This window comes from Quercus lobata, chromosome 9, assembly GCF_001633185.2.
Source record: "Quercus lobata isolate SW786 chromosome 9, ValleyOak3.0 Primary Assembly, whole genome shotgun sequence".
In the NCBI taxonomy this organism is placed as follows: domain Eukaryota; kingdom Viridiplantae; phylum Streptophyta; class Magnoliopsida; order Fagales; family Fagaceae; genus Quercus; species Quercus lobata.
In genome coordinates, this window is record NC_044912.1 from 25,502,732 (window position 1) to 25,526,201 (window position 23,470).

The 23,470-nt window shown below is 34.3% G+C and overlaps 1 protein-coding gene across 1 annotated transcript; it reads left to right on the forward strand.

The window, feature by feature from the left end:
• Positions 1-2,572: 2,572 nt before the first annotated feature.
• Positions 2,573-21,125, forward strand: LOC115960884 (protein TOPLESS-RELATED PROTEIN 2-like). The gene is made up of 26 exons (XM_031079884.1): positions 2,573-2,797; positions 3,123-3,447; positions 3,834-4,013; positions 4,137-4,250; positions 4,338-4,496; positions 4,786-4,963; positions 5,054-5,180; positions 5,281-5,390; positions 5,536-5,674; positions 5,752-5,861; positions 6,112-6,181; positions 6,274-6,347; positions 6,424-6,519; positions 6,594-6,689; positions 6,898-7,025; positions 7,291-7,525; positions 7,609-7,776; positions 8,400-8,507; positions 8,584-8,730; positions 12,300-12,410; positions 12,489-12,671; positions 12,974-13,102; positions 13,888-13,983; positions 17,865-18,050; positions 20,088-20,260; positions 20,428-21,125. Exons 2-26 carry the CDS (start codon positions 3,368-3,370, stop codon positions 20,639-20,641), a joined length of 3,411 nt encoding a protein of 1,136 aa, XP_030935744.1. The 5' UTR covers positions 2,573-2,797; positions 3,123-3,367; the 3' UTR covers positions 20,642-21,125.
• The last annotated feature ends 2,345 nt before the right edge of the window (positions 21,126-23,470 follow it).

Genomic DNA, 23,470 nt, shown 5'->3' on the forward strand with positions numbered 1-23,470 from the left:
TAAAAGTATATTTTTTATTAAGTAGCCATATGACTGAAATTTAAAAAAAACAAAAAAAAAACAGCACCTAAAATTTTATCATGTAGATTTTTTTTTATGAGATAAAAGTATATTTTTTATTAAGTAGTTATATGATTGAATCTTAAAAAAAAAATTTTAAAAAACGACACCTAAAATACAACACTTAAATTTGGCTGACAATGTCAAATGTTTTTTATTTAATAATAAATAGATTTTAGAGCGCGGAGCCGATAAAAAATTAATGAAAAGCGTTGAAATAAATGAAAAGGGTAAAAGAGGGAGAAGGAATGGACCAGACGAGAACCAAAAACAGCCTGCCGACCTCACATTGGCTCTTTTTTCCATAAGGTTTTCTGTCTTTCCTGCAGTATAGACACGATGGGGAGTTAAGGCATCTTCCCCCCTCTGAGCAGTGCTACAATAGAGGTGACCCCTACTGTAGTGTGCTATAGGCCACGTACAAAACTTCATTCCTTACACCAATAATTTATAAAGAGTGTGCATGTACATGGGAATCCTATATTTGACAGTACTTCCTATGTCTAGATCTCTTCTCCCAAACCCCACCAAACCCAAAAAAAAAAAAAAAAAACAACTATCTTTAGGTCAAACATTTTGGAAAGTGTAACTAATACTTTTACATTATTGTGGTTTTAGTTTCTAGAAAAAGGAAAACTTAACAAATGAAGCAAGTATAATCAAATACGTACACTATTCTCTTTATTTTTGTTAAGAATTTGACATTTATAGTACTGGTATTTATTAATGGATATTGTCTATTTTATTATTTGAAAGAAGAGTCCAAATTTAATAAGGATGAAATGTAAAATTTATATTTTACATCACCATACTAACATTTTACTTAAAATTTAATACACATTATCAAACTTAATAACATCTTAATTTGGTTGGATTTATATATGGATATTAGAATTGATTGGGTGTAATCGTGCTTATTTTTAAATACGTGATAAGATAATGTGACATATTAAGATTAGATGGGTAAAATATGAGTTTTACACCACATCCTTACAGAATTTAATCTCTTAAAGAAAATATGACGTGATAATATTTTAATAAATATTAAAAATATAATAAGTTTATATTAAAATAATGACATGAAAAAATATGGATTTTGAAAAGCATATTTGTCAACATTAGCTTCAGTTTATATATATATATATGTGTGTGTGTGTGTGTGTGTGTGTATTATAAATCATATATTTTAGTTTATAGATTATAAATTATAGATGGAGTTTAAGTAATAGCAAATGATAATGATATCTATTGTGGTGTTCCATGTTTGTGGTTTGAATTCAACTTTTCACTCTCTACTATCTACCCCTCTTTCTTTTAATATGTGGGAATGACCCTAAAATGCTAATTAGGAGCCTTGAACCTAGAACACCTCATAGATCTTATGAGGTGCTAGGAATTGCTAAATCAATCTCTTATAAATAAACAAATATATGAAAACATTGTTCGTTTTGGTACCTCAATTTTTGGTTAGTTTATTTATTTGAAATCTACTTTTTGTCACCCTTCTATATAAAAAAAAAAAAAACATTTTGAAAATAAGTTAGTTTATTTTATTTTGCCTCACTTTTTTAGCAATAAACTACGAGATGCCAATATTTTAGCATCCCATAGATTTCGGTAGGTTATTGCCTTATTTTCTAAAAGTGAGATAAAAAGATGATAAAAGTTGAAGTATATTATTTCCAAAAAAGCCAGTTTTGTTTATTGGCTCAACTTTTGTTGCTCTAATATCACAAATACAACTGTATTTATAATAACCAAGTTAACATATTTTTACTGATTCTTATTTGAAGTTACATTACCTTATTATCTATCATAAAAAACTTCATATTTATTTTGACAATTGGAATATATTTTACGGTAATTAATGTGACTTATTAGTTCTCTTTAGTATAATAAAATATTTTTTTCTTTTCAAATACGTAAAGAGTGGAAAAGGGAAAGCTGGGACAGAAACCACAAAGAGTAGACACAACAAAGTATGTCTAGCTTTAGAATAATTTGGATTTGGAGCGTAGTGCATTGTTGACCAATAATAGAAAGAGCTTAAGCAATAGTACAAGGTAAGTGGGGGAAAGGGCAGATATTGATCACATTCACAGGCTCACACAGCATAGCTTTTTCCCCACTCCTAGGTACGGTATTTATTTGAAACGACATCAGCTAGTGTAGTCTTTCTCTTTTGTACTGTGTTTTTGTAATAGACTCGCGAGTAGAGAATAGAGAATAGAGAGAGACACATAGATGATAGATAGGAAAAATCAGGTAGAGGGAGAGAGAGAGAGAGAGAGAGAAAATAGTAGACTATTAATATGGGAGTAATATCTAATTGTAGAGAGAGAAGACAGCGACGAGGAAAGCTCAAAGTTATAAGAGAGAGAAAAAAAGTTACACAGAAAGAGAGAGAGAGAGATAGAAAAAGAGAGAGCACAACACAAAACAGCACAACCTTTGTCCTTGTCCTGGAGAGAGAAAAAAGTATAAACATATTCAAAGATGGAAAGATAGATAAAGAGAGAGAGAGAGAAACAAAAGTTGTGTAAAACCATTTCCAGAGCACAGTCCGAGAGAGAAAAAGAGGGTTGTTGCAGAGTTATAGCTGCGAAGCACATAGACAGAGAGAGAGAGAGAGAGAGAGAGAAGAAATAAAACCCATTTGAAAGAAGAAGAAGAAGAAGAAGAGGTTGCAAAACCCTAAACAAAAAAGTGTTTCTTTTTTGCATTCTCTGAAGGACCAGTAAGGCTATATATGTATTTTTTTCCCCCTCTCTTGTTGTAGAAAATGAACAAATAAATATTCTTCCATGTACTATGAAATATGTTTTGGATAATCGAGCTTTAGAACTTGTTTCCATTTAGCTTACATATAAATCAAGTTCTTAAAGTGCTAGATCTTTGTGCTAGAAGCTGAAAAATTTTAGGGTTTATTTGAGTTTTTGTTTGGGCAAGAGGCTCTTTTGGGTGTTTTTTTTTTTGGGTTATTTTTTTTTTTTAAATTTATTTTAAAAAATTGTGCTTGTTCTGCTATTCTGAAATTAGGGTTTTGTGTTGTTTGGATGAAGGCATTACTTGGTACTGATTTTGGAGGAGTGTTTGTTTATGTTGGGACTTTAGACTGAGGTGAAATTTGGTTCCAAAAGAAAGCTGAAGAAGAAATTTCATCTGGGTATTATATTTTTCATCAAATTAATGATCTTTACTGCTTGAAAGAGGATTCTGCGACACCTGTGTTGATTGTGGGTGGAATTAAACGCTTTGGATTTAACTTTAGATCTTTGCACTGGAGCGTTTAGGAGTACCGGGCACAATGTCTTCCTTAAGTAGGGAGTTGGTGTTTCTGATACTGCAGTTCCTGGATGAGGAAAAATTCAAGGAAACGGTTCATAAGTAAGTCCTGTATTCATTATGTAAGTTTTTGTTGTTTCCTAGCCTCTATGTGGTTGCAGTGAAATTCTGGAAATGAGAAGAGTGTACACATTTTAAGCATGGTTTAATATCTCAGCATCTATTTAGCCAAAATGTGAAAAAAAAAGCCTATGTTTTTATGTTGTTTGTTTTAAAAATGAGCCAAATTTATGTGATTTCAGGACTTGCTTCTTCAGATTTTATTAGTACTTTGACCTGTATGTTAATGCCGAAACTGCATTGCGCTCGGTACAAATTACATAGCTTTTATTGTTATTCCTGCCTCTTCTAGGCAGCAAAATGGAGCATGAGACAATTGGGCTTTTCATTTTTAAGGATATGGTTGTAATGTGTTTCTGAACTTCTAGGTTAGAGCAAGAGTCTGGCTTCTTCTTCAATATGAAACATTTTGAGGATCAGGTCCTGGCGGGTGAGTGGGATGAAGTGGAGCGCTATTTATGTGGCTTCACAAAGGTAGAAGACAACCGATATTCAATGAAAATTTTCTTTGAAATTAGGAAGCAGAAGTACTTGGAAGCTCTTGATAGGTGAGTATTCATAATGGTTGCTGTCGACATTTCCCCCTTATGAATTTCTTGGAACTCTTTCAAAGGTTGACTGTTTTTCAGTTTACAAAGCATTGCTCAGTTTAATATCTGTTTTTTACTCAGGCAGGATCGAGCAAAGGCTGTTGAGATTCTTGTCAAAGACCTTAAGGTTTTTGCATCCTTTAATGAAGAACTTTTCAAGGAGATTACTCAGTTGCTTACTCTGGATAACTTTAGGTATCTATCCTTTCTTCTTTGTTAATTTGAATGGACTTTAATATGGTTTTTCATAATTTATATCTCCTGTTTCTTTTGCATCTTCAGGCAAAATGAGCAGCTTTCAAAGTATGGAGACACAAAATCAGCTAGAAACATCATGCTTATAGAACTCAAAAAACTAATTGAAGCAAACCCACTGTTTCGTGATAAGCTTGTGTTCCCATCCTTCAAAAGTTCACGGCTAAGGACCTTAATTAATCAGAGGTCATCCCTAAATTTTCCCTAAGTTTTATATAACGTGCAAGTTTGTTGTCATGGATTCATTTTAAATTCTCAATGTTGACTGGAGTTTTCAGGAGTAGACTTAGTTGTCTTTATATTGGGTTTCCTTTTATATTTGTATGTATATACATATGCAAACTACATATTGTATATCTATATGTATATGAAGCTCTTTTGTTATGTTTCCAACTTGGTAGTAATTAATTCAAATTGACTTTCCCTGACGATAGTTGGTTTCTCAGAGACTCATTTATTTATTTGAAAATTTCAGTCTAAATTGGCAGCATCAGCTTTGCAAGAATCCTCGTCCGAACCCTGATATTAAAACACTCTTCACAGATCATTCTTGCTCTCCAAATAGTAATGGAGGTCGTCCTCCCCCCACAAACAGTCCCCTTATGGGACCAATTCCTAAGGCTGGGGCATTTCCCCCTATTGGTGCACATGGTGTAAGTATTTTCCCTCCATTTACTTGCCAAAGGAAATTGGAAAGAAATAGCAGCATTCTAATATTTCTTGCAATGCCGCTTGTTGTGCAGCCATTTCAGCCTGTTGTCTCCCCAGCTCCGGGTGCTATTGCTGGGTGGATGTCAGGCACCAATCCTTCTTTACCTCATGCTGCCGTAGCAGCAGGGTCCCCTGGTCTTGTGCAGCCTTCTAGTGCGGGTCAGAATGTTCTTAATGATTCTTAGCACTTTTAGCTCTCCACTGAGATAATTGATGCAAGAATTACTTACTCTTACTGATTATTTTCGGATGCATACAGCTGCATTCTTAAAACACCCAAGGAACTCCACTGGTGTAACAAGCATGGATTATCAATCTGCTGATTCCGAGAACTTGATGAAGCGGATACGCACTGGCCCGTCTGAAGAGGTGGAAGAATTAGTTTCTTTTTCAAGTCCAATTTTCATGCTTTTAAGTGAAACAAGTTATGCTTGGCCTTCTTGTGGGGGCATTATATTCATTGTCCTATTATTTTTGCTTATGAAAAGTATGTGCTTACCTATGGTCTCTGTAGGTTTCCTTTTCTAGTGTAATGCACACTCCTAATGTCTGTTCACAAGACGACCTTCCTAAAGTTATCGTGCGGACCCTCAATCAAGGATCTAATGTCATGAGCATGGACTTTCATCCACAGCAACAAACCATTCTTCTAGGTTCATACTAGAATTTTTTTCCCTTCACGAAATATTTTTATATTTGTATATCAAAGTTCTCAATTATTTGTTTGTAGTTGGGACAAATGTTGGTGACATTGGCCTTTGGGAAATTGGGTCCCGGGAAAGGTTGGTGCATAAGCCATTCAAGGTTTGGGATATCTCAGCTGCCTCTATGCCATTACAGGTATTCTTTCCTGCAACTTTGTTGGAGGTCTATAATTCTTTTGGTCAAAGTTGAAAATGAGGATAGCATTCTGGGTTCCCTATGCTCGTAAACTCCATAATGCTAGTGAAATTGGGACTTAATTTTAACTCCTCTGGTGCAATAATGAATTTATTTTAGCACCTCCATATCTATAATTGATTATATAAGAATTGGGTGTTATAAATAACAAGTGATTTTCTTTGCAATTTAATCTTGTTTATGCTGCCAGACAGCATTGGTGAATGATGCTGCGATATCAGTGAATCGATGTGTTTGGGGGCCAGATGGACTTATGCTAGGTATATAGATAACTCTTTTGCTCAAGACTAGTTTAAATCCTCATTTGTTGGATCCTTTTTTGTGCTAAATTTAAATGTTCTGCATCTTTTAGGTGTTGCCTTCTCAAAGCATATTGTTCAAATATACACATACAATCCAAATGGAGAACTAAGACAGCATTTGGAGGTAAGCTCTCTGCCCTGGATTTTTGTTCTCCCTTGATAATGTCAAGTAACAGGTAATTGGTGGTCTCATCTTTTAGATTGATGCACATGCTGGTGGTGTTAATGACATTGCGTTTGCTCATCCCAACAAGCAACTGTGTATTGTCACATGCGGTGATGATAAGACAATTAAGGTATTGACTGGGATCTTGAGGTTTTCTGTATATAGGAAAGTTGAGTTTCCTCATTGTAATATTCCTTATGACAGGTATGGGATGCTGTAACGGGACGTAGGCAGTACACTTTTGAAGGCCACGAAGCTCCTGTATATTCAGTCTGTCCTCATTACAAAGAAAATATCCAAGTAATTTTATTAGAAATTTATTATTAGCTTTCTACTGATTTAGTATTTTAGTGTGTTGACTTTTGATGATAGGGCACCATCTTTCCCTGTAAAACATGGGCAACTTGGAATGATCAGATAGCTTCCATTATCAACATATCTTACGGTTTCCAATTGGTCTTATCTTTGGCATGGTTTATTTTCAAACTCCTTTTGTCCTTATATGCAGTTTATTTTCTCTACTGCCATTGATGGGAAAATCAAAGCTTGGCTCTATGATTGCCCAAGATCTAGAGTGGATTATGATGCTCCTGGTCTTTGGTGCACCATGATGGCATATAGTGCTGATGGAACCAGGTAAAGCTTGCCTGTTAGAGAGATGATAAATAGGGCTCATATTTGTTTAACATCTTTCTTTATTTTTTTGTATCTTGTGTTCTCTATATTTATGGATTGAGATATCTGAAATTTACTGTGCTGGAACCTCTTTAAGCTCATTTTTGTCCCCCTCTTTTACTTTATTTTATTTATATATTAATCATTTGAGTTGGTTATCATTCTCACTATACCTAGTGCCATCCATTAAATATTAGTTTTAACCACACTTGTAATTTTCTTACAGGCTCTTCTCATGTGGAACGAGTAAAGAAGGTGAATCACATCTAGTTGAGTGGAATGAGAGTGAAGGAGCTATAAAACGGACATATTCTGGTTTCAGGAAGCGCTCCTTAGGGGTTGTTCAGTTTGACACAACCAGGAACCGGTTCTTAGCTGCTGGTGATGACTTTCAGATTAAGTTCTGGGATATGGACGCTACCAATATGTTGATAGCTGTTGACGCAGATGGTGGACTGCCCGTTAGTTTACTGCTGCCTTTCACTTGACTACTGATATTCATGTTGAACGGTGGATAAGTCAGTTCATTCTATTCTTCTTGCAGGCTAGTCCTAGACTAAGATTCAACAAGGAAGGGTCATTGTTGGCGGTCACAACTAGTGACAATGGTATCAAGATTTTAGCTAACAATGATGGTGTGCGCTTGATAAGGATGCTGGAGAGCAGGGCTATTGATAAAAATCGAGGCCCTTCTGAACCCATTAACTCTAAGGTGGTCCTGTGCTTTGGATTTGTTGATTTATATTTATTATTGGGATAGTTTCATGTTATCAAGAAAACCCTAGAGCTTTCTATATGTTAGTCAGACCTGCTTAAAGATACAAGTATTTAAATGAGAAGCCTGTACTAGAACATGAGTTTAGGTCATGGGTGGAATAGAAGATCATGTTGAGTTGCAACATAGGTGAACCCTGATATATTTGTTAGCTAATTGTACCTTGAAAAACTCGTGTGGTTACTTCTTTTTTTGGTTGAAATTCATATGGGGTATCTAAATTTCTGAGTTGTAGGATGACTTCTAATGAAAATATCATAATCACATATTTTTCCCACAATTTGAAATGTATTGATTTTCATTTCGCATGTTTCTTTGTAATTTTAGGCCTTTAGGAAGGCTTGATTTATACTATTTTAAATGAATTCATTTTTGTAGCTGGTATTTTGATAGATGCTTGTGTCCTCTCCTGTATCTTAAGATATTATATTCTTGCAAGATTTCTATAGAAATTAATTTCTTATTTTGCTATTGAAGTTTTTAAAATCAATCTCTTAATTTCTTATTTTGCTATCAACGTTTTTAAATTCAATCTCTTAAGCATGGCTGTTTAATTGCAGCCTCTGCTTGGTAACTCTTTGGGCCCATTGGCAAATGTTTCTCCTGCTGCTGCTCCAATAATGGAGCGTCCTGATAGAAATCCTGCTGCTGTATCCATCAGTAGTCTTGTAAGTTTATCTTTTTCAGTTGCTTACAATTTTTTGTGCTATGTAGTCTCGAAGATTTCATTGGGCATTATTGCAGGGTAACATGGATAGCAGCAGGCTTCTTGATGTCAAACCACGAATCTCGGATGATGTAGAAAAGATTATGAGCTGGAAATCATCTGATATTGTGGATACATCTCAACTCAAGGCTCTGCGATTGCCTGACTCTGCAACAGCAGTCAAGGTAGGTGGTTTAAGAATGTGACTGGTCGCAAGCTGCCTGGTGCAACCTTGCTTTATATTAGGAAGGAATGCTTGTGCTTTTATGATAGTTTTCTTAGTATTCTTGTTATTTTATCAGTCATCATCCTGTAGGGATTTGGCACAGAGCATATTTTACCATATGGATTTTTATCTGATGACAGTTATGTACTTCATATGATAAACCAACAACATTCATTAGTACATTGGACATTTCATAGCGGGAAACTCAGAATGTTGATGCTTGTCAAGCCGCAAGTGTTGCATTGGTTGTTGAAAGGCTTCTATATGCGTCCGTGATAATGTGGACCTAATAAATACTTGTAGGGTCGATGGTTTGAAAACTATCAAACTGCACAGTGCCCAAAGATTGTCCATTGGCTACCTCCAGCCAAGAACCTCAGGTTATATGATGTGGGTATACCTAATAGCATATAACTGTTGTGATTGGTAAAATGCACTGGCTCATCATAAAAGAATTAATGAAGCCATAATGTATGAAGACATGGAAGGGAAACTTTCAAAGAAATAGATTACTTCAGAGTTTGGATCTTAATATGAATTTTTTTGATAGATTTATTTATTTATTTTGGGATAGATAATATGAATTATAAGCTTATTCCCTTCTTCCCATAATAATAGTCCACTTTATTTTTGGGCTGTCTTATCATTTTTGTCCATTCCCTAACGTCAAGTGTAAGTTTTCGAGCCTAAAAATGCTGTTGTTCATTTCATTATTTACATGTTAAAGAAACACAATTTTAATTTAAAATTTAGGGTAACTGGAAAAAAATATGGTAGATTTATATGAACAACTAATACCTTTGAAGCTTAAAAAAAAAAAAAAAACTAATGCCTATGAAATGTGTGCCTTTTCAGAGTTGAAATATTTTAAGATGGGAGAGAGCGTATGTAGATAACTAAGGGACTACAATGAATGTATAATAATTTGATCTTTGTTAAAAAAAACTTGTGGCACTATAGTTGGCACAAAAACATCTGTATTATATTGGAGGAATGCATTCTTCTACTTTACACTCCTTGCTTTGGGTTAAAAGGGAGAGGATGGAAAAAGGGGGAAGGAAAAGGGAGAGGAAACTGTAATTTTCCACTGTTTGGTTGGAGTGAAGAGGGAGAGGAAAGAAAGTGGGGTGGATAGAGTTTTCCACCCGGGCCCACTATTTTTTTTCCTCCCAAATTTGGGAGAAAAGAGGAGAGAAAATGCTCATGAGAAAGAAAGTACAAAATTGTCCCTGTTTTCCATCTTTCTACTTTTAATAACAAGGACTTTATAGAAATTTACTCTTATTCCCTCCATATTTTAATCCTCCCTACCAAAAACATGCACGGTAGAAAACACATATTTTCTATCCTCCCAACCAAACAGAGCCTTAGGGAGGTGTCTTTTCTCTAAAGGCAATACCTGCTGCCATGCTTTCATATTGAAAAAAGGTAAATGCTTCATGGCAGTTGCCTATTTTAAGTTATCTTGTGCTTAGGATTTTAGAATGAGGCTCCCATGTGTAGCCCGTAATCCATTTATTATAATTTAGTATTTTGAATCAACTCATGGTATACATGGTTGTAGGAATATATGGAAACACCTTACATGAATTGAGAGACATCTTTAAATTTTTCTATATATCGCCCAAATCCATTAATGGTCTTGATATCAAACAAGCTACAAATACAAATAGTAGGCTTTTCTTAGGCACCACATAGAGAAGACAACAAGTCCTAATTCAACTCATGGTACACATGTTTGTAGGAATATACGGAAACACCTTACATGGATTGAGAGACATCTTTAAATTGTTCTATATATCATCCAAATCCATTAATGGACTTGAAGGCAAACAAGCTAAAAATACGAAAAGTAGGCTTTTCTTAGGCACCACATAGAGAAGACAACAGGTCCTATAGAACTGGTTTTGATTTTAGGCATGATAGCTGTGTGCCTTAGTACAACCTTGTACTGGTTGATACATTGAAAATGATGTGTAGAGGGACCTTAAATGCTGAAGACATTAAATAACTGATGCTTTAATGAAGAATTAAGTTTATTATTACTCTCATCCAAGCATGCTTAACTGTGGAGTTTCGATGGATTTGGTATTAAAATAAGTATATAATGAATATTAAAAAGTTTGCAGCATCTGCTACTGTGTTGATTGGATATACTACTGCATAAATGCTTGATATTTAGCTTACTTATAAAAAAAAAATACTAAATATTTGATTCTATGCTAAGGATTTATTGCTAATTTAGAAAACTATTAAAATATATATATATATATAAATATATATCAAGAGTATCCTTCAATTATTTATTCAACTAATTTGAAGTTAAGAATAGAAAGAAGAATTTACCATGGTGTCTAGACTCCCATTATCATTTTATTTAAGCCTCCACCCAGGGTGGATATGGTCTTCTTTGGATAGAAGTAATTAAGATGTTACTGCTTATAAATTTGTCATGGAATGTAATCATAGGCTGTTAGTCAAACAATTATTAATGTTGGTGATGCATAATGTAGATTCTATGCATGCAAATATGTCAACAATTCCAATTATTATAAATGAAGTTCTCTTAGTACCCAATCCAGATATAAATTCTGCACTTTTTGGAAAGACAAATGCATTGATGACACAACCTTGTGTCTTTACTTATTAAAAAAAAACAACCTTGTGTCTTTTAAGTTTTTGTTCATTTCTTATGGCCTATAAGGGTACTTTTACTTATTTAGATTTCAAAAAAGGACAATATACAATATAATATTTCTGTGTAGACCTATAAATGAGCTTGTGCAACTGGGTTAACACTTTTGTAGGTTTTCTTCCCCCTGTTCCAATATAGTTTTTATGTGCTTCAACTAATAATTGTAGAGCAAACTTCTTGTAACAATGATGGTTCTTTACCAAATCAAATGGCACCTTCTCTCCCTGTAAGAACCAGGTATAGGATGAAGTCATGGGATCAAAACCCATGACAGGAGTGTGTAACTACCAATAAAAAAAAATGATGATTCTTTACATTTGATCAGATCTCATCAATTTGGTTTCCAACCTTTTCTAAATATTGTCATTAATTGTTGAGAGATATTAATGAAATAGATTGATAGACTAATCTATTTAGGAAAATCATTAACCTTAGAAGGTGGAAAAATAGAGTGGGGTTCATGTCATTGTGCGCCTAATGACAATGTATTTTCTACATGTAATAAATGTAAACATGTTGAGGATCCATAGCTGACTCCAAAATTAGGGATAAGGCTTGTTGTTATTGTTGTTGTAGTAAATGTACATGTTCAATTTTTAGAGATTGTGTGTTAAAAAAGGAGCAAACTCAATCATGATGGATAACAATAATCTGAGAGGTATTAAGATTTCAGAATTGATTCCAGATTCAGTTTATAATATTTATAGTTATAGTGCATAAGTATATTTTTTTTGATAGGTATAGTGCATAAGTATTAGCTGTACAAAGGGATATACTTGTTCAGTTTATAGTTCCTATGCAGTTAGAATTAAGGAAATGAATCACAATTTCAGGTTGTGCGACTGATCTACACTAACAATGGCATGGCTCTACTGGCCCTTGCTTCCAATGCCGTTCACAAACTTTGGAAATGGCAACGTAGTGAAAGGAATCAACTGGGAAAGGTTCACTTTCTATCTAAGCAAATTACTTCTTATATGTTTATGGTATTTCTAATGGCTTATCTCCTTGAAATCCTTCAGGCTACTGCATATGTAGTGCCACAGTTGTGGCAACCTCCCAGTGGAACTCTTATGAGTAACGATGTAAATGAAAATAAACCATCTGATGAATCTTCTGCATGTATTGCTCTATCTAAAAATGATTCCTATGTCATGTCTGCTTCTGGTGGGAAGGTCTCTTTGTTCAACATGATGACGTTTAAGGTTTGTTATTGCTGCTTTTGCTTGTTTTGCTTGTTTTCTAATTAAAACATTGGTTACTGCATATGTTCTGCCACTGTTGTGGTAACCTCGCCGATGAGCTATAGCTCAGTTGACACATTCTTTTCCCATAATAATGGGATGGGGGGTGAGGTCATGGGTTCGAGACCCACTGAGTGTGCAACTTACCTATAAAAAAAAGACTAATTTTTTGTTCATCAATTTTAAGATCAGCTAGCTACTGGGCAATTAAATTCTTATAAAAAGTCCACACTGACCACATTAACCTGGTGACGACTGTTCAGGTCATGACAACATTTATGTCCCCACCTCCTGCAGCCACTTTTTTGGCATTCCACCCTCAAGATAATAATATAATTGCAGTAGGAATGGAGGATTCTACTATTCAAATATATAATGTCAGAGTTGATGAGGTGAGGCATCTCTTTTGATATTATTCTTTCTTGTAAGCTTTAAAAAAATTTCATGTTTTATCAATGAAAAATTTATTGTTTCATTAGAGTAATTGTATGATTTGTTTGTTGCTAGTGTTAATGCATCACTATCCTTTCAAAGCCTAGCTATTTTACTTCAAGGTTTAGAAGTTGTGACCAACTGTATGTTACTTTATGTTAATGCCGAGCGGTCTATCTTGAAAGTGTATCACGTCATTGAGTTTATTGGATTGTTTATGCAAGTTAAGTTCATGAGAGACTTCAGAATCTTTATCTGTATAAGTGCATATAATTTGTGGTTGCTTGTCACTTTCTTTTTGGTCTTTATGATTATGTTCGTGGAGGAAGTGTGATCCTTAAAGGGAAAACATTAATATTAGAAAAAGGTAATTACTGCTGGGTTGTGGGTTTTTTTTTTTTTTTAAAAAAAAAAAAAAAAAATTAATAAAATAATTATTATCATTATTATTTAATTTTTTATAATGTAATAAGAACGGTCATAATCATATAAGCATAATTTGTGGTTACTTGTCAGTTGTCATTTTCTTTTGGTTTTAAACTCATGTTCATGGAGGAAGTGTGATCATTGAAGGGAAAACATTGATTATTTAAAGTCTTATGGATTTTAGATTTTTTTTAATAAATAAATTAATGTATTGCATGAAATGCAATAATCATATAAGCTTCCACTTGATGACCTTCAGCATTTTTTGCATGGTGTCTGGTTTTGGAAATATAATCAAAATCCTTAATATCGTTCACAGGTTAAAACCAAGCTCAAGGGTCACCAGAATCGGATTACAGGGCTTGCATTTTCCCAAACCTTAAATGTGCTGGTTTCTTCTGGAGCTGACGCACAGGTTAGTGGCTGTTGGTATCTATATTTGGTACTGTGATATATTCTGTAGCATGATTTCTTGGTTGATTAAATCTAGCTTTTATAATTCTAATAGTAATAGAAAACTGTGGAGCCAACAATGGGTTATAGTCTCCTTGACTTCAAATATATTCTGTGAAACATGCTGTCAGTGGTCTTCATTTGCAAAATTGTTTTCTTTATTTGGTTAGATAAATACCGTTCAGATGGTCAGTCATAGAGGCAGATGCTGAATTTCCAAGACATTATATATTATGCATGTATTAACAATTCTTTGTTAGAGACTGTGAAGGGGTTTCCCTGAAGCCAAAATCCTATCAAAATGAAGTTGTTTTTCCAACCATCAAGTTCTGCTGGTACAAATCACATACTATTGTTTAAAGTGAATACCAAAAGTAGTGATGTGTATGTGGTTGCGTCCTTTTTCACCCTATTAGATTTGATTGGTCATTTTACTTTTGAGAGTTTGATTCTGATGTACCCATGGTATACTCACTGTGTACTTGGGCTACTTTATTAAAAAGAAAAGTGATGAGTATGTGGTTCCTAGGTTGCGGATTCTGACCATTCTGATAAGAGCTTATCTGCCAAGAATAGACTTGTTACAGCGAGTCTTATGTCCTGTAGGAAAAATTTAAGTCCAATGTGTATATAGTTTGTTCTAGCAAATGTGGCCTGACAGAAGAAGAAGCCAAAGGAAACACCACTCCCTCCCCATAATAAACAAAAAAGAAAAAGAAAAAAAGGTGATTGTGTCCTGGGCCAAACTTAGCATTCTGTTTTGGGTAACAGATCATTAGCTTAGTAACATGATTCTCTTGTGCCTGAGCCCTGAATCCAACTGCAAAATAATCACATACGACTTCTTTGTTCTATTAAAGACCATTTATTAGTCTCTTAGAAGTAAAATCTTGGGAGAGGAGATCTGAGCACGGTTTTAATTTCTGTACTTTCATATGAAGTGGCAGCTCTCAAGATTTTGTTATTGACAACGGAAGCTCTATTATTATGGCACTAGACAGTGGTTCCAAACATAATCAGTTAATTGCATTAGGATTAAAAAATATGCGGTTATATTAGCCAAAGAATATGAATGGGTAATTTTAACCCTCAATGAATATTTACTGCATGGCCATTACACCACTGGCTATTTAAAATTATGAAGACTGAGGATTTCCCATTAGAAGAAAGAATGTTGTAGGCTTCATGCTTCTGCCGCTACCTCAGAGGAGTCAGAAATTATCTGAAATTTCTCTTTCCAAAAAAATAAATAATAAAGAAGCATATGCAGTTTCTCATCCTTAATGTTGATACCAATGATTGAGTTCAAATTCACTTTTCTTTGTTTACACTCAAATTGTTACCAACTGTTTCTCAAAAAAAAAAAAAAAAAATTGTTACCTACTTAGAGCACCTCCTGTAACATTTCAATAGGGGCTTAAGTTCAATCTTATCTTTTTCCGCTGGGGATTACAATTTTTAACTCAAGCTTACCTTCAGTGAGGCTGCTTTTCTCCTGTCTGTGTCTTCCAAATTTGGGCTCCTTGTCTTTGTAGTCTCTAAATGTTTGGGTTGTTGGTGTGAGTAAGGTTCAAACCTTCTCTTATTTTAATTGTGCGCGTACACACACACAAATGCAGAACAATGAGCGCTGATACACCCATGTGCCATTACGTTGCATGCAGCAACTATGTGGGAGACAGAAAAGGGAGGAAATGAAAAATTGCATTTCCTTATATGTTTTTCCCAATAGTCTGTAAGCACCTCATAGCATTCTTACTTACATATAAGACCATCAAAGTTAGTTGAGCATTGACATCCACCAGTTATCCACTATGAACCCCAAAACATTGTTAGGATAATCACCTATGGCCTGTCATACGCATTTCACTTTCAAACAGTATTCTTATTGGAATTCTTGCATTTTGCGGTAGATACAATAGCCACTAATGCTATAATTCTGGTGGTTTGAACCTAAAGCAAACCCAGCCTAACTTTTAAATGGTTTTGGTTTAGTTTTGTGTTAGAAGTTAAGGTTGGGTAGTATCTCCCCTCCCTATATTTATGGGGTGAAGGGTAAGGTCCCAGGTCGGTGTATGAGTGCGTGCGTTATCTTCACCTATGAAAAAAAAGAAAAGGAAAAAAAAAAAATCCAGCCACCCAGGGCTGTCAATCTTCTTGATAGATTTCATATGTCCTTAATCCTACGTACTTCCTGGTGTTTCCAAAAGAGACATCTAGGATTCAAATCCTCATCCCCAACTACTGAGTTATCAAAAAAAAAAAAAAAAAAATCCCCGTAATCCTACATATGCTTCTCTCTCTGCTTGTGGTATATTCTTGTTTTCCCAATCTTCTAGATTGAATTTATTCTCTTTGTTTTAGATTTATACTTAAATTGAATATAATAGACACGCAAAACCTTCTTTAAAATCAAAGTTCTTTTTTTCTTTGGACTTTCGTAGAAGTCTCATATTGTTCAATTTGATTTGGCCTGATCTCTTAAACCTAATCTCAACCCATCCATGGCTTGCTTAAAGAAATCAAAGCAGGGTTGAGTGCAATTTGTGCTGCCGGGTTGGGTTGGGCTTTTGCGCAGGGTATCATGTTCTTTGTGTTGAGCTTGGATTGACCTTCAATGTATGTCAACTTGCTTGTGTTACAGGCATCACGTCCATGCAAAGATTACTCCTGAAGTACCTCACCTTGAAAAAGAAAAATAAAAAGAACAGAGTTGACTTTTTGTGATAATTTAAAGGCCACTAACAAAGATTAATTTGTTCAATAGGTGTTACTACATTCACTCTGTTTTATGTTTCTCTAGAACCGTTGAAGATCTTCATTTGGTCCTCAAGTCTTAATAAAAAAAAAAATTTAGTCTTCAAGTCTTCCTACTGGGAGAGCTAACATATAATATATTGCAATATAAAACCCATCTGATCACAGTGTCTTTTCACTGACAAGGTGTCTTTTGTTTTGTTTACCAAAATACCAATGATATTGCTTTTGAGAGAAGGCTCTAGTAACTCATTTAAGTTTTGGTCCAAGTATTCCAGTTGTAGAGAGAACACATCTTTCTGGAAATCTTACTATATCCTTTTAGATATCTAATTTTTTATGTGTAAAAGAGAAGAAAAGATACAGATAGTATGAAAAATAATAGTGGTGTTACGTTTTGAAATTTTTTAAGAAAAAAGTCAACTTTGTAAAATAAATGTGTAACTATGATAATTTTTATTCAATTCAGCAAAAAATGATAATTTTTATTTTTTAATAAATTATTTATGCTGAATTGTTGGTTGAAAGTTGAGTGATTTCTTTTGAATGTTTATTGGATTTGTGCTGTGGAATTGTCCTTATGTGCCAACCTACTTTCATTTCATATTGAATTCACTCCTTGAATTTTGTTTGTATGGTGTGTGCGCGCGCGCGCCTGTAATATATGGTATAATACACACATTTTACTAACTATGCTCTTGAGGTAGACCTTGCATCATTTTTGCCACAATAAATTCATATATATATTTTACATATTTATGTTTAATATATATATATATATTTTTATGTTTGTGTGTTTTATTTTTGGATAAGTAATAAACTTTGTTGGAAAAGAAATAAATACAAAAGGGGAAAACACTAAATTCCTTCAACAAAATAGAACCAAATTTTGTAATTACGGTATTAAGGCTCTATTTGCCTAGAAAATCACGAGTGGAGTTTTGTTGCTTTTTAAAACTGAAATGGGGCTTCTTATGACTGAATAATATTAGATTTGAGTCATTAGGATGAGGCACTGTTATTACTCTCCTTTGCCTTAGAAATTATGTGATAATTGGTTCTTACTTTTGATCAATTGAGTTGCAGTTATGTGTGTGGAGCATTGATGGGTGGGAGAAGAAGAAAACAAGGTTCATTCCAGCACCAGCTGGTCGCCAAGCTCCACTGGTTGGGGAAACTAAAGTTCAGTTTCATAATGATCAAGCACACGTGTTGGTTGTACATGAAAGTCAAATTGCTATCTACGACAGCAAGCTGGAATGCTCACGCTCAGTAAGTTTTTCACCTTACTGGCCTTGATTTGTATTGCCCTGTTAACCGTTTACCTTCTTATATTTCCTTATGAAGTATTTACCTTCTATTTTTTGGTAAGCCAACCAGATCACCAATTAACTAGACTAAAGATGGAAATATAGAAAAAAAAGGGGTAGGCATTTGAGTAATTAAGCCTACTAGCTTGAAGGACTATACTTTCTGTTCATTTAGAATTTTGGCAATGTGGCATTCGCATCATCGTTTACATATTTGTTATCAATTAGGATTGTTTTTGTTGGGAATAATTATTACAGCTTTCAATTCATTGAAGGCAGAACTCAAAATAGGCTTGTAATGAAGGAGGGTTTCCTCTTCCAGAGGCAGGTACAGAAAGGCTGTGTTAGTTAAGGCGTGGACGAAAGCAACCAAATAATGTCCTTGGTGGAACTGTGCAACAGCTCCCTTCTCTCAATTCTATCTCATTTTACTTCCTGACATTTTTGCAGTCGCATTCACATAGGCTGATGTTCAGCTGGCATTATAGTTGAAATATCAGTGCTTTCCTTTATTCTAGACACACTGCAAATTGAATGTAAAAGCTTTCGACATGGCCCTGTTGAAGGCGATTCAGAACAATGAGCTTGACAACAAAACTGACGCAGTACAAATTCTCTAAGGAATTGAGGATCAACATAATAAAAAAGATAAATAAACCTCGAAATCAACATCCAAGCTTACTTGGAATCAAGTAAGAAATAGAAAACAAAATATAGGAATTAGCATGGTTGCATTGAACCAGCACCAAGTCATTGGAAAAATTCTTATTGAAATTTTATTCACCATAAACTTGTCTCCATTGGAGCACAATAGTGCACTTATATAAACTATTATAAGACTAAACCACAATCCTAGAAAGAACTTGTTAGTGTTGCAAATGAATCTTTATCTTGATCCATAGAAAGAACTATCATATCAAGTTTTTTCACTTCATGCACCACAGAGGGTTATTTAGTAACAGATGCATCAAACTCACTTTTCATAATGTGTACCCTCTTACTCTTTGCTCTCTTGTTGAAGACCTCAACTACTTGGTAAACCAACACCCCCAACCACTGCGTGCATGCTTGTGGCCACTTTTTTTAATACTCCCTCCCCCTTCACTGTCACCATTTCTTATGTAAGTTCTTTATATTGTTAAGGACTAGGTAGGGTTTTAATTTTATTCTTATAATAACATTTGCATGTTATGTCAAATATACATGGTTGCTTAATGATGGCCATTTGGAACCTGAAAACGTATCATGTTAAAAGGATCATCTTACTGTTCCGACTGATTGGTCTGATGCTGGTGATCCCTGTATCAAGTTCACATTAGGAAACTCATAAGTTTGCCCCCCCCAACCCCCTTTTTTGTTGGGTTAGACGGGGGATAAAATGGATTGTTGTGGACAGTAGATAAAAAATTGATTAACCTGTGCTGGATTTAGTGGATAGTAGATAAGATAATCTGTGCCTGAAAATTGGGCACTAAATGTGGTCCCAATGCTCAGCTATGGAAAACTTTATACCTTAATCATGAAAAGATGTAGGATTAGTATTTTCAATTTAGCATTTATATGGTAAAATGAATGAACACGCTTATTAAAAAAAAAAAGGTAAAATGAATGATACACATGATTTTAGGTTATGACTGTAGGGGGCACCAATAAATTGATAACCTTACAGAATTTTGAACAGATGACAAGCATTGGTAGCATATGTTTTTCCAATGAGCTCTAGAATGGTACTCCATATAATGGATACATTTAAGAATAAACACAATTGTATATATTAACGGTGCTTCTTCCTGCCATAAGAATTGGCGAGTAAGTGGAGTGTGAGGTTGTGGGTTCAAAACCCATAGGATGTAAAACTTACCATTTAAAAAGAAATCAAAATATGTTAGCTTTGTGAATTTTGTAATCATATCATTGAGTTTGTTTTCTTGATTATCAAATTTTAATTGCTGTCACCATGGTATGTCTTTTAATGCTGTTTTGCCAATCCATGTTGCAGTGGTATCCAAGAGACACACTTCCAGCACCCATATCAAGTGCAATTTATTCATGTGATGGTCTACTGGTTTATGCTTCTTTTTATGATGGTGCTGTTGGAGTTTTTGATGCGGATAGCTTAAGGATCAGATGTCGAATAGCACCTTCTGCTTACATTCCATCATTTTCTGTTAGGTGAGAAAATACTGTTCTTTTGTAGAGCTTGCGATTTATTGATTAGTGATTCAAGTAGAAACCAGTTCCTATTTTTCTCTATGAAAAATCAGTCTACTTGATGTACCCAAAGCCTCAATTATTGAAGTATTATTTCTTGACAAGAATCTGACAAAAATCTTCTGCAGCGGCAACTCGGCCTCTCCTTTGGTTATAGCTGCTCATCCATCTGAGCCTAACCAGATTGCTCTTGGCATGAGTGATGGTACAGTACATGTAGTAGAGCCAATTGATGTAGAGCAAAAGTGGGGTGGCCCGTCCTCTCATGATAACGGGTCAATGCCTTCTAATTCATCAAATCCTTCCCTGAGTGGTCAAGCATCAGAGCTTCCTGCTAGGTGATCGAGGGTGTAGATAAGTCTGCGCAACCACAAGGAGTATAGAGAGCGATCGTGAATTTTAATCATTACCATCTTCATATTTTGCTTAAGCCATTGATTTAGATCTTTACTTCTATATAATATTCATTGTAAATTCTTTTTGTTTTTGGTCATTTTGCTAATAGAAAGTTTGGAGTAATTTATATCTTGCTGTTGGTCAGCAAAGTTGAAGACATCGTGGAAGACCAGTTGCCTTCTACCACACTACGTATTTAAAAATGCATTCGAGGACATCCAGTGAGGGTCATTGGTTTAGCAAAGTAGTTGGAAGGCATTCAGAGAAGCCATTTGTCTTTCATTATATTAGTTTTGGAGGGTTTCTGATCATATGCCTAATTCTTGCCTAATGTTATAACTATGATATAGCTTCATGTACTGTGGTGTTAGCATGAGTGTTTTTGAGGGTGTCATTTCCCTTCATTTATTTTAATCTCAATTTTTTAACATACCTATGGTATCATGCCCCTTTGCTTTCATTTCTGTTACTCCTATTAAAACATCAGGTGCAAGGTGGTATTAATGAAATTTATTTCAAAAAAATGAGATTTAAATGAAACAATCATTTAAATAGTAAAGATTCGAAAGTTTATGAAATATTGTCCCCCTCCCAAAAAAGAAGAGTAATACAGGAAGATGTAAAATCAATAAAAGCCTAGGCCCTAGCCCCTCATTTCTATACATATGGTAGAGATGGATATATGTAACAAAGTAGAACAAGCTGATCTCTAAAACTACCAAATTCGGCGAGGCATAGCTTCCAACTCCTAAACTGTCATGAATCTCAGTAGTAAAATAAAATAAAATTTGTCAGAACTAGATTTATTTACTGATATGGGTGTCTTGTTATGTGAAAGCGCTAGCATTAGTAAACATTAAAAAACTGCAGGAATGTGTAAGAAAAACTACAGAACAAGTAGCTGAATTTCTATGTTAGCATTGCACTTCCCACTTGCTGATGATATTCACTTGTTCAAGCTTTGCGTCCATGTTATTGCATGTTATGCTTCTAAGGTAGGATCTTTGTAATGAAATAGTGTTATGGGGGTATATAGCAACTCAATTCCTGATCAAAGCATCCAAAAGATTCGTTGACTTGCAAAGGTGCCCAGTGCAAAGGTACTATGAAGGTGCCCAATAGTCACTACTCGGTAGTACATAATTGCTTGAGAAAATTGATTTTCTTCTTTCTGCTGCACAAGTAAGGACGTATATCATTCCACATACCATGGGAATCCAAAAAACGTTAACAACTAAAATCTCCACCTCCAATTTAACCCTTTTTTTGTGTGTATGTGTGTGTGGAGAAGAACCTCCAATTTAACTTTGATTGGAGGTTGGGACAATTATCATTTGCATACGTACATAATAAATAAATCAGGTTTTGTATTTTTTTTTTTAATTGGTAAGCAAAACACTTATCCAATAGGTGTTGGACTCAAAATCTCAACATACCCTTGCTTATAGGAGAAGAACTGATCGACTACCTAAATGTTAATATATTGTAGTAGGAAAGCGAATTGCAAAAAGTCAGTGGCTTAGCATTAGTGTCATCTTTTAATAAAGGCATGAGCGAGAAGGTTTTATTGAAAAATCTATATATGTTAAAATCAATATATAAGCAATATCCAGTATTGGACTCTTGGAGTAAAGTTTATATATAAGATACATGCATGCGCATTTGATATATATGGGTTAAGAATTTAGGATCAATTACATGCTGTTATTCTTAATAATTAAGAGAGAGAGAAAGAGATAGACGTGTTGTAACTCTATGTGATATTACATTAAAACTTCTTATTAAATTAATATTTTGAAAATTTTATTGTTAGATTACATATTTTTGTCATTGTTAATATACAAACCAAATTTCATGTTAATAATATGTTTTTTACCATTTGATTCATAAACTAATGTTTTTATGTATAATTTTAAAGTTTTAAAAACCTTGATATTCAAACATTTTATGATAAGATGGTTATTGAGTTTCGATTGTCTTCATATTTTACAAGCATAAGAAATATAGGGAGATAACATAATCCAATGGTTGATTTGTGAACATACTATTTCAAAGAAAACTTAAAGTGGTGTAACTCACATAGAGTTACATTGGGTGTTAACTCTCTCTCTCTCTCTCTCTCTCTCTCTTATTTTTTAATTATAGCTTAACTTGGGAGGAGAGGAAGGGACTCAGAAGAGAAAATTGTTGAGTGTTAGAACTTAGAGTACCTCCATAACTAATTGAATCTACTTCTTATAAAAATAGTTTGTTCTAACATATTATCTTTAATATTTTAGAGTCCAAATTATACATTATAATAAATGTGCCTCGTTTACATTTGCAATTAGTGTATACATGCATACACATATGAGAAAATTTATAAAATAAAAGCCAATCATGTGAATATTAAATGATATTTTAAGTCAAGAAAAAAAAATTATATATGTAAGGACACAATTTGGTTCCCTAGCCCTAAGGATGAATGAACTTAGGCCCAAAAAACCTAATACAATGAATTTGTAGAGAGTGGGTTGGAAAACTGGGTTTTAATGAATCGGACAACAAGTAAAGTGGATTCAAATGACAAGAAAATGAAGATAAACTGGTTTAATCTAAAGAAAATCGTCCTCAGTATAATTCGAGGAGATCAGTTCTTATATATTTCTCTTAAGTTTGATTACAAGTTCAATTAATTCTTGATTGCTACAGTGTTTTTCTCTTAATTGCCCGATCCCTCTCTTCAGGATCTTCTTTCTATTTTATACTATCCTCCTCCTTCATCCTTACCCTCCA

What these genes read in the sequence shown, in the direction of transcription:
- LOC115960884 (XM_031079884.1), top strand. Translation starts at nt 3,368, where the DNA reads ATGTCTTCCTTAAGTAGGGAGTTGGTGTTTCTGATACTGCAGTTCCTG. An exon ending in GCACTGGCCCGTCTGAAGAG is followed by an intron (nt 5,391 to 5,535) that starts GTGGAAGAATTA and finishes TGGTCTCTGTAG; the next exon opens with GTTTCCTTTTCTAGTGTAAT. An exon ending in CTGAACCCATTAACTCTAAG is followed by an intron (nt 7,777 to 8,399) that starts GTGGTCCTGTGC and finishes GTTTAATTGCAG; the next exon opens with CCTCTGCTTGGTAACTCTTT.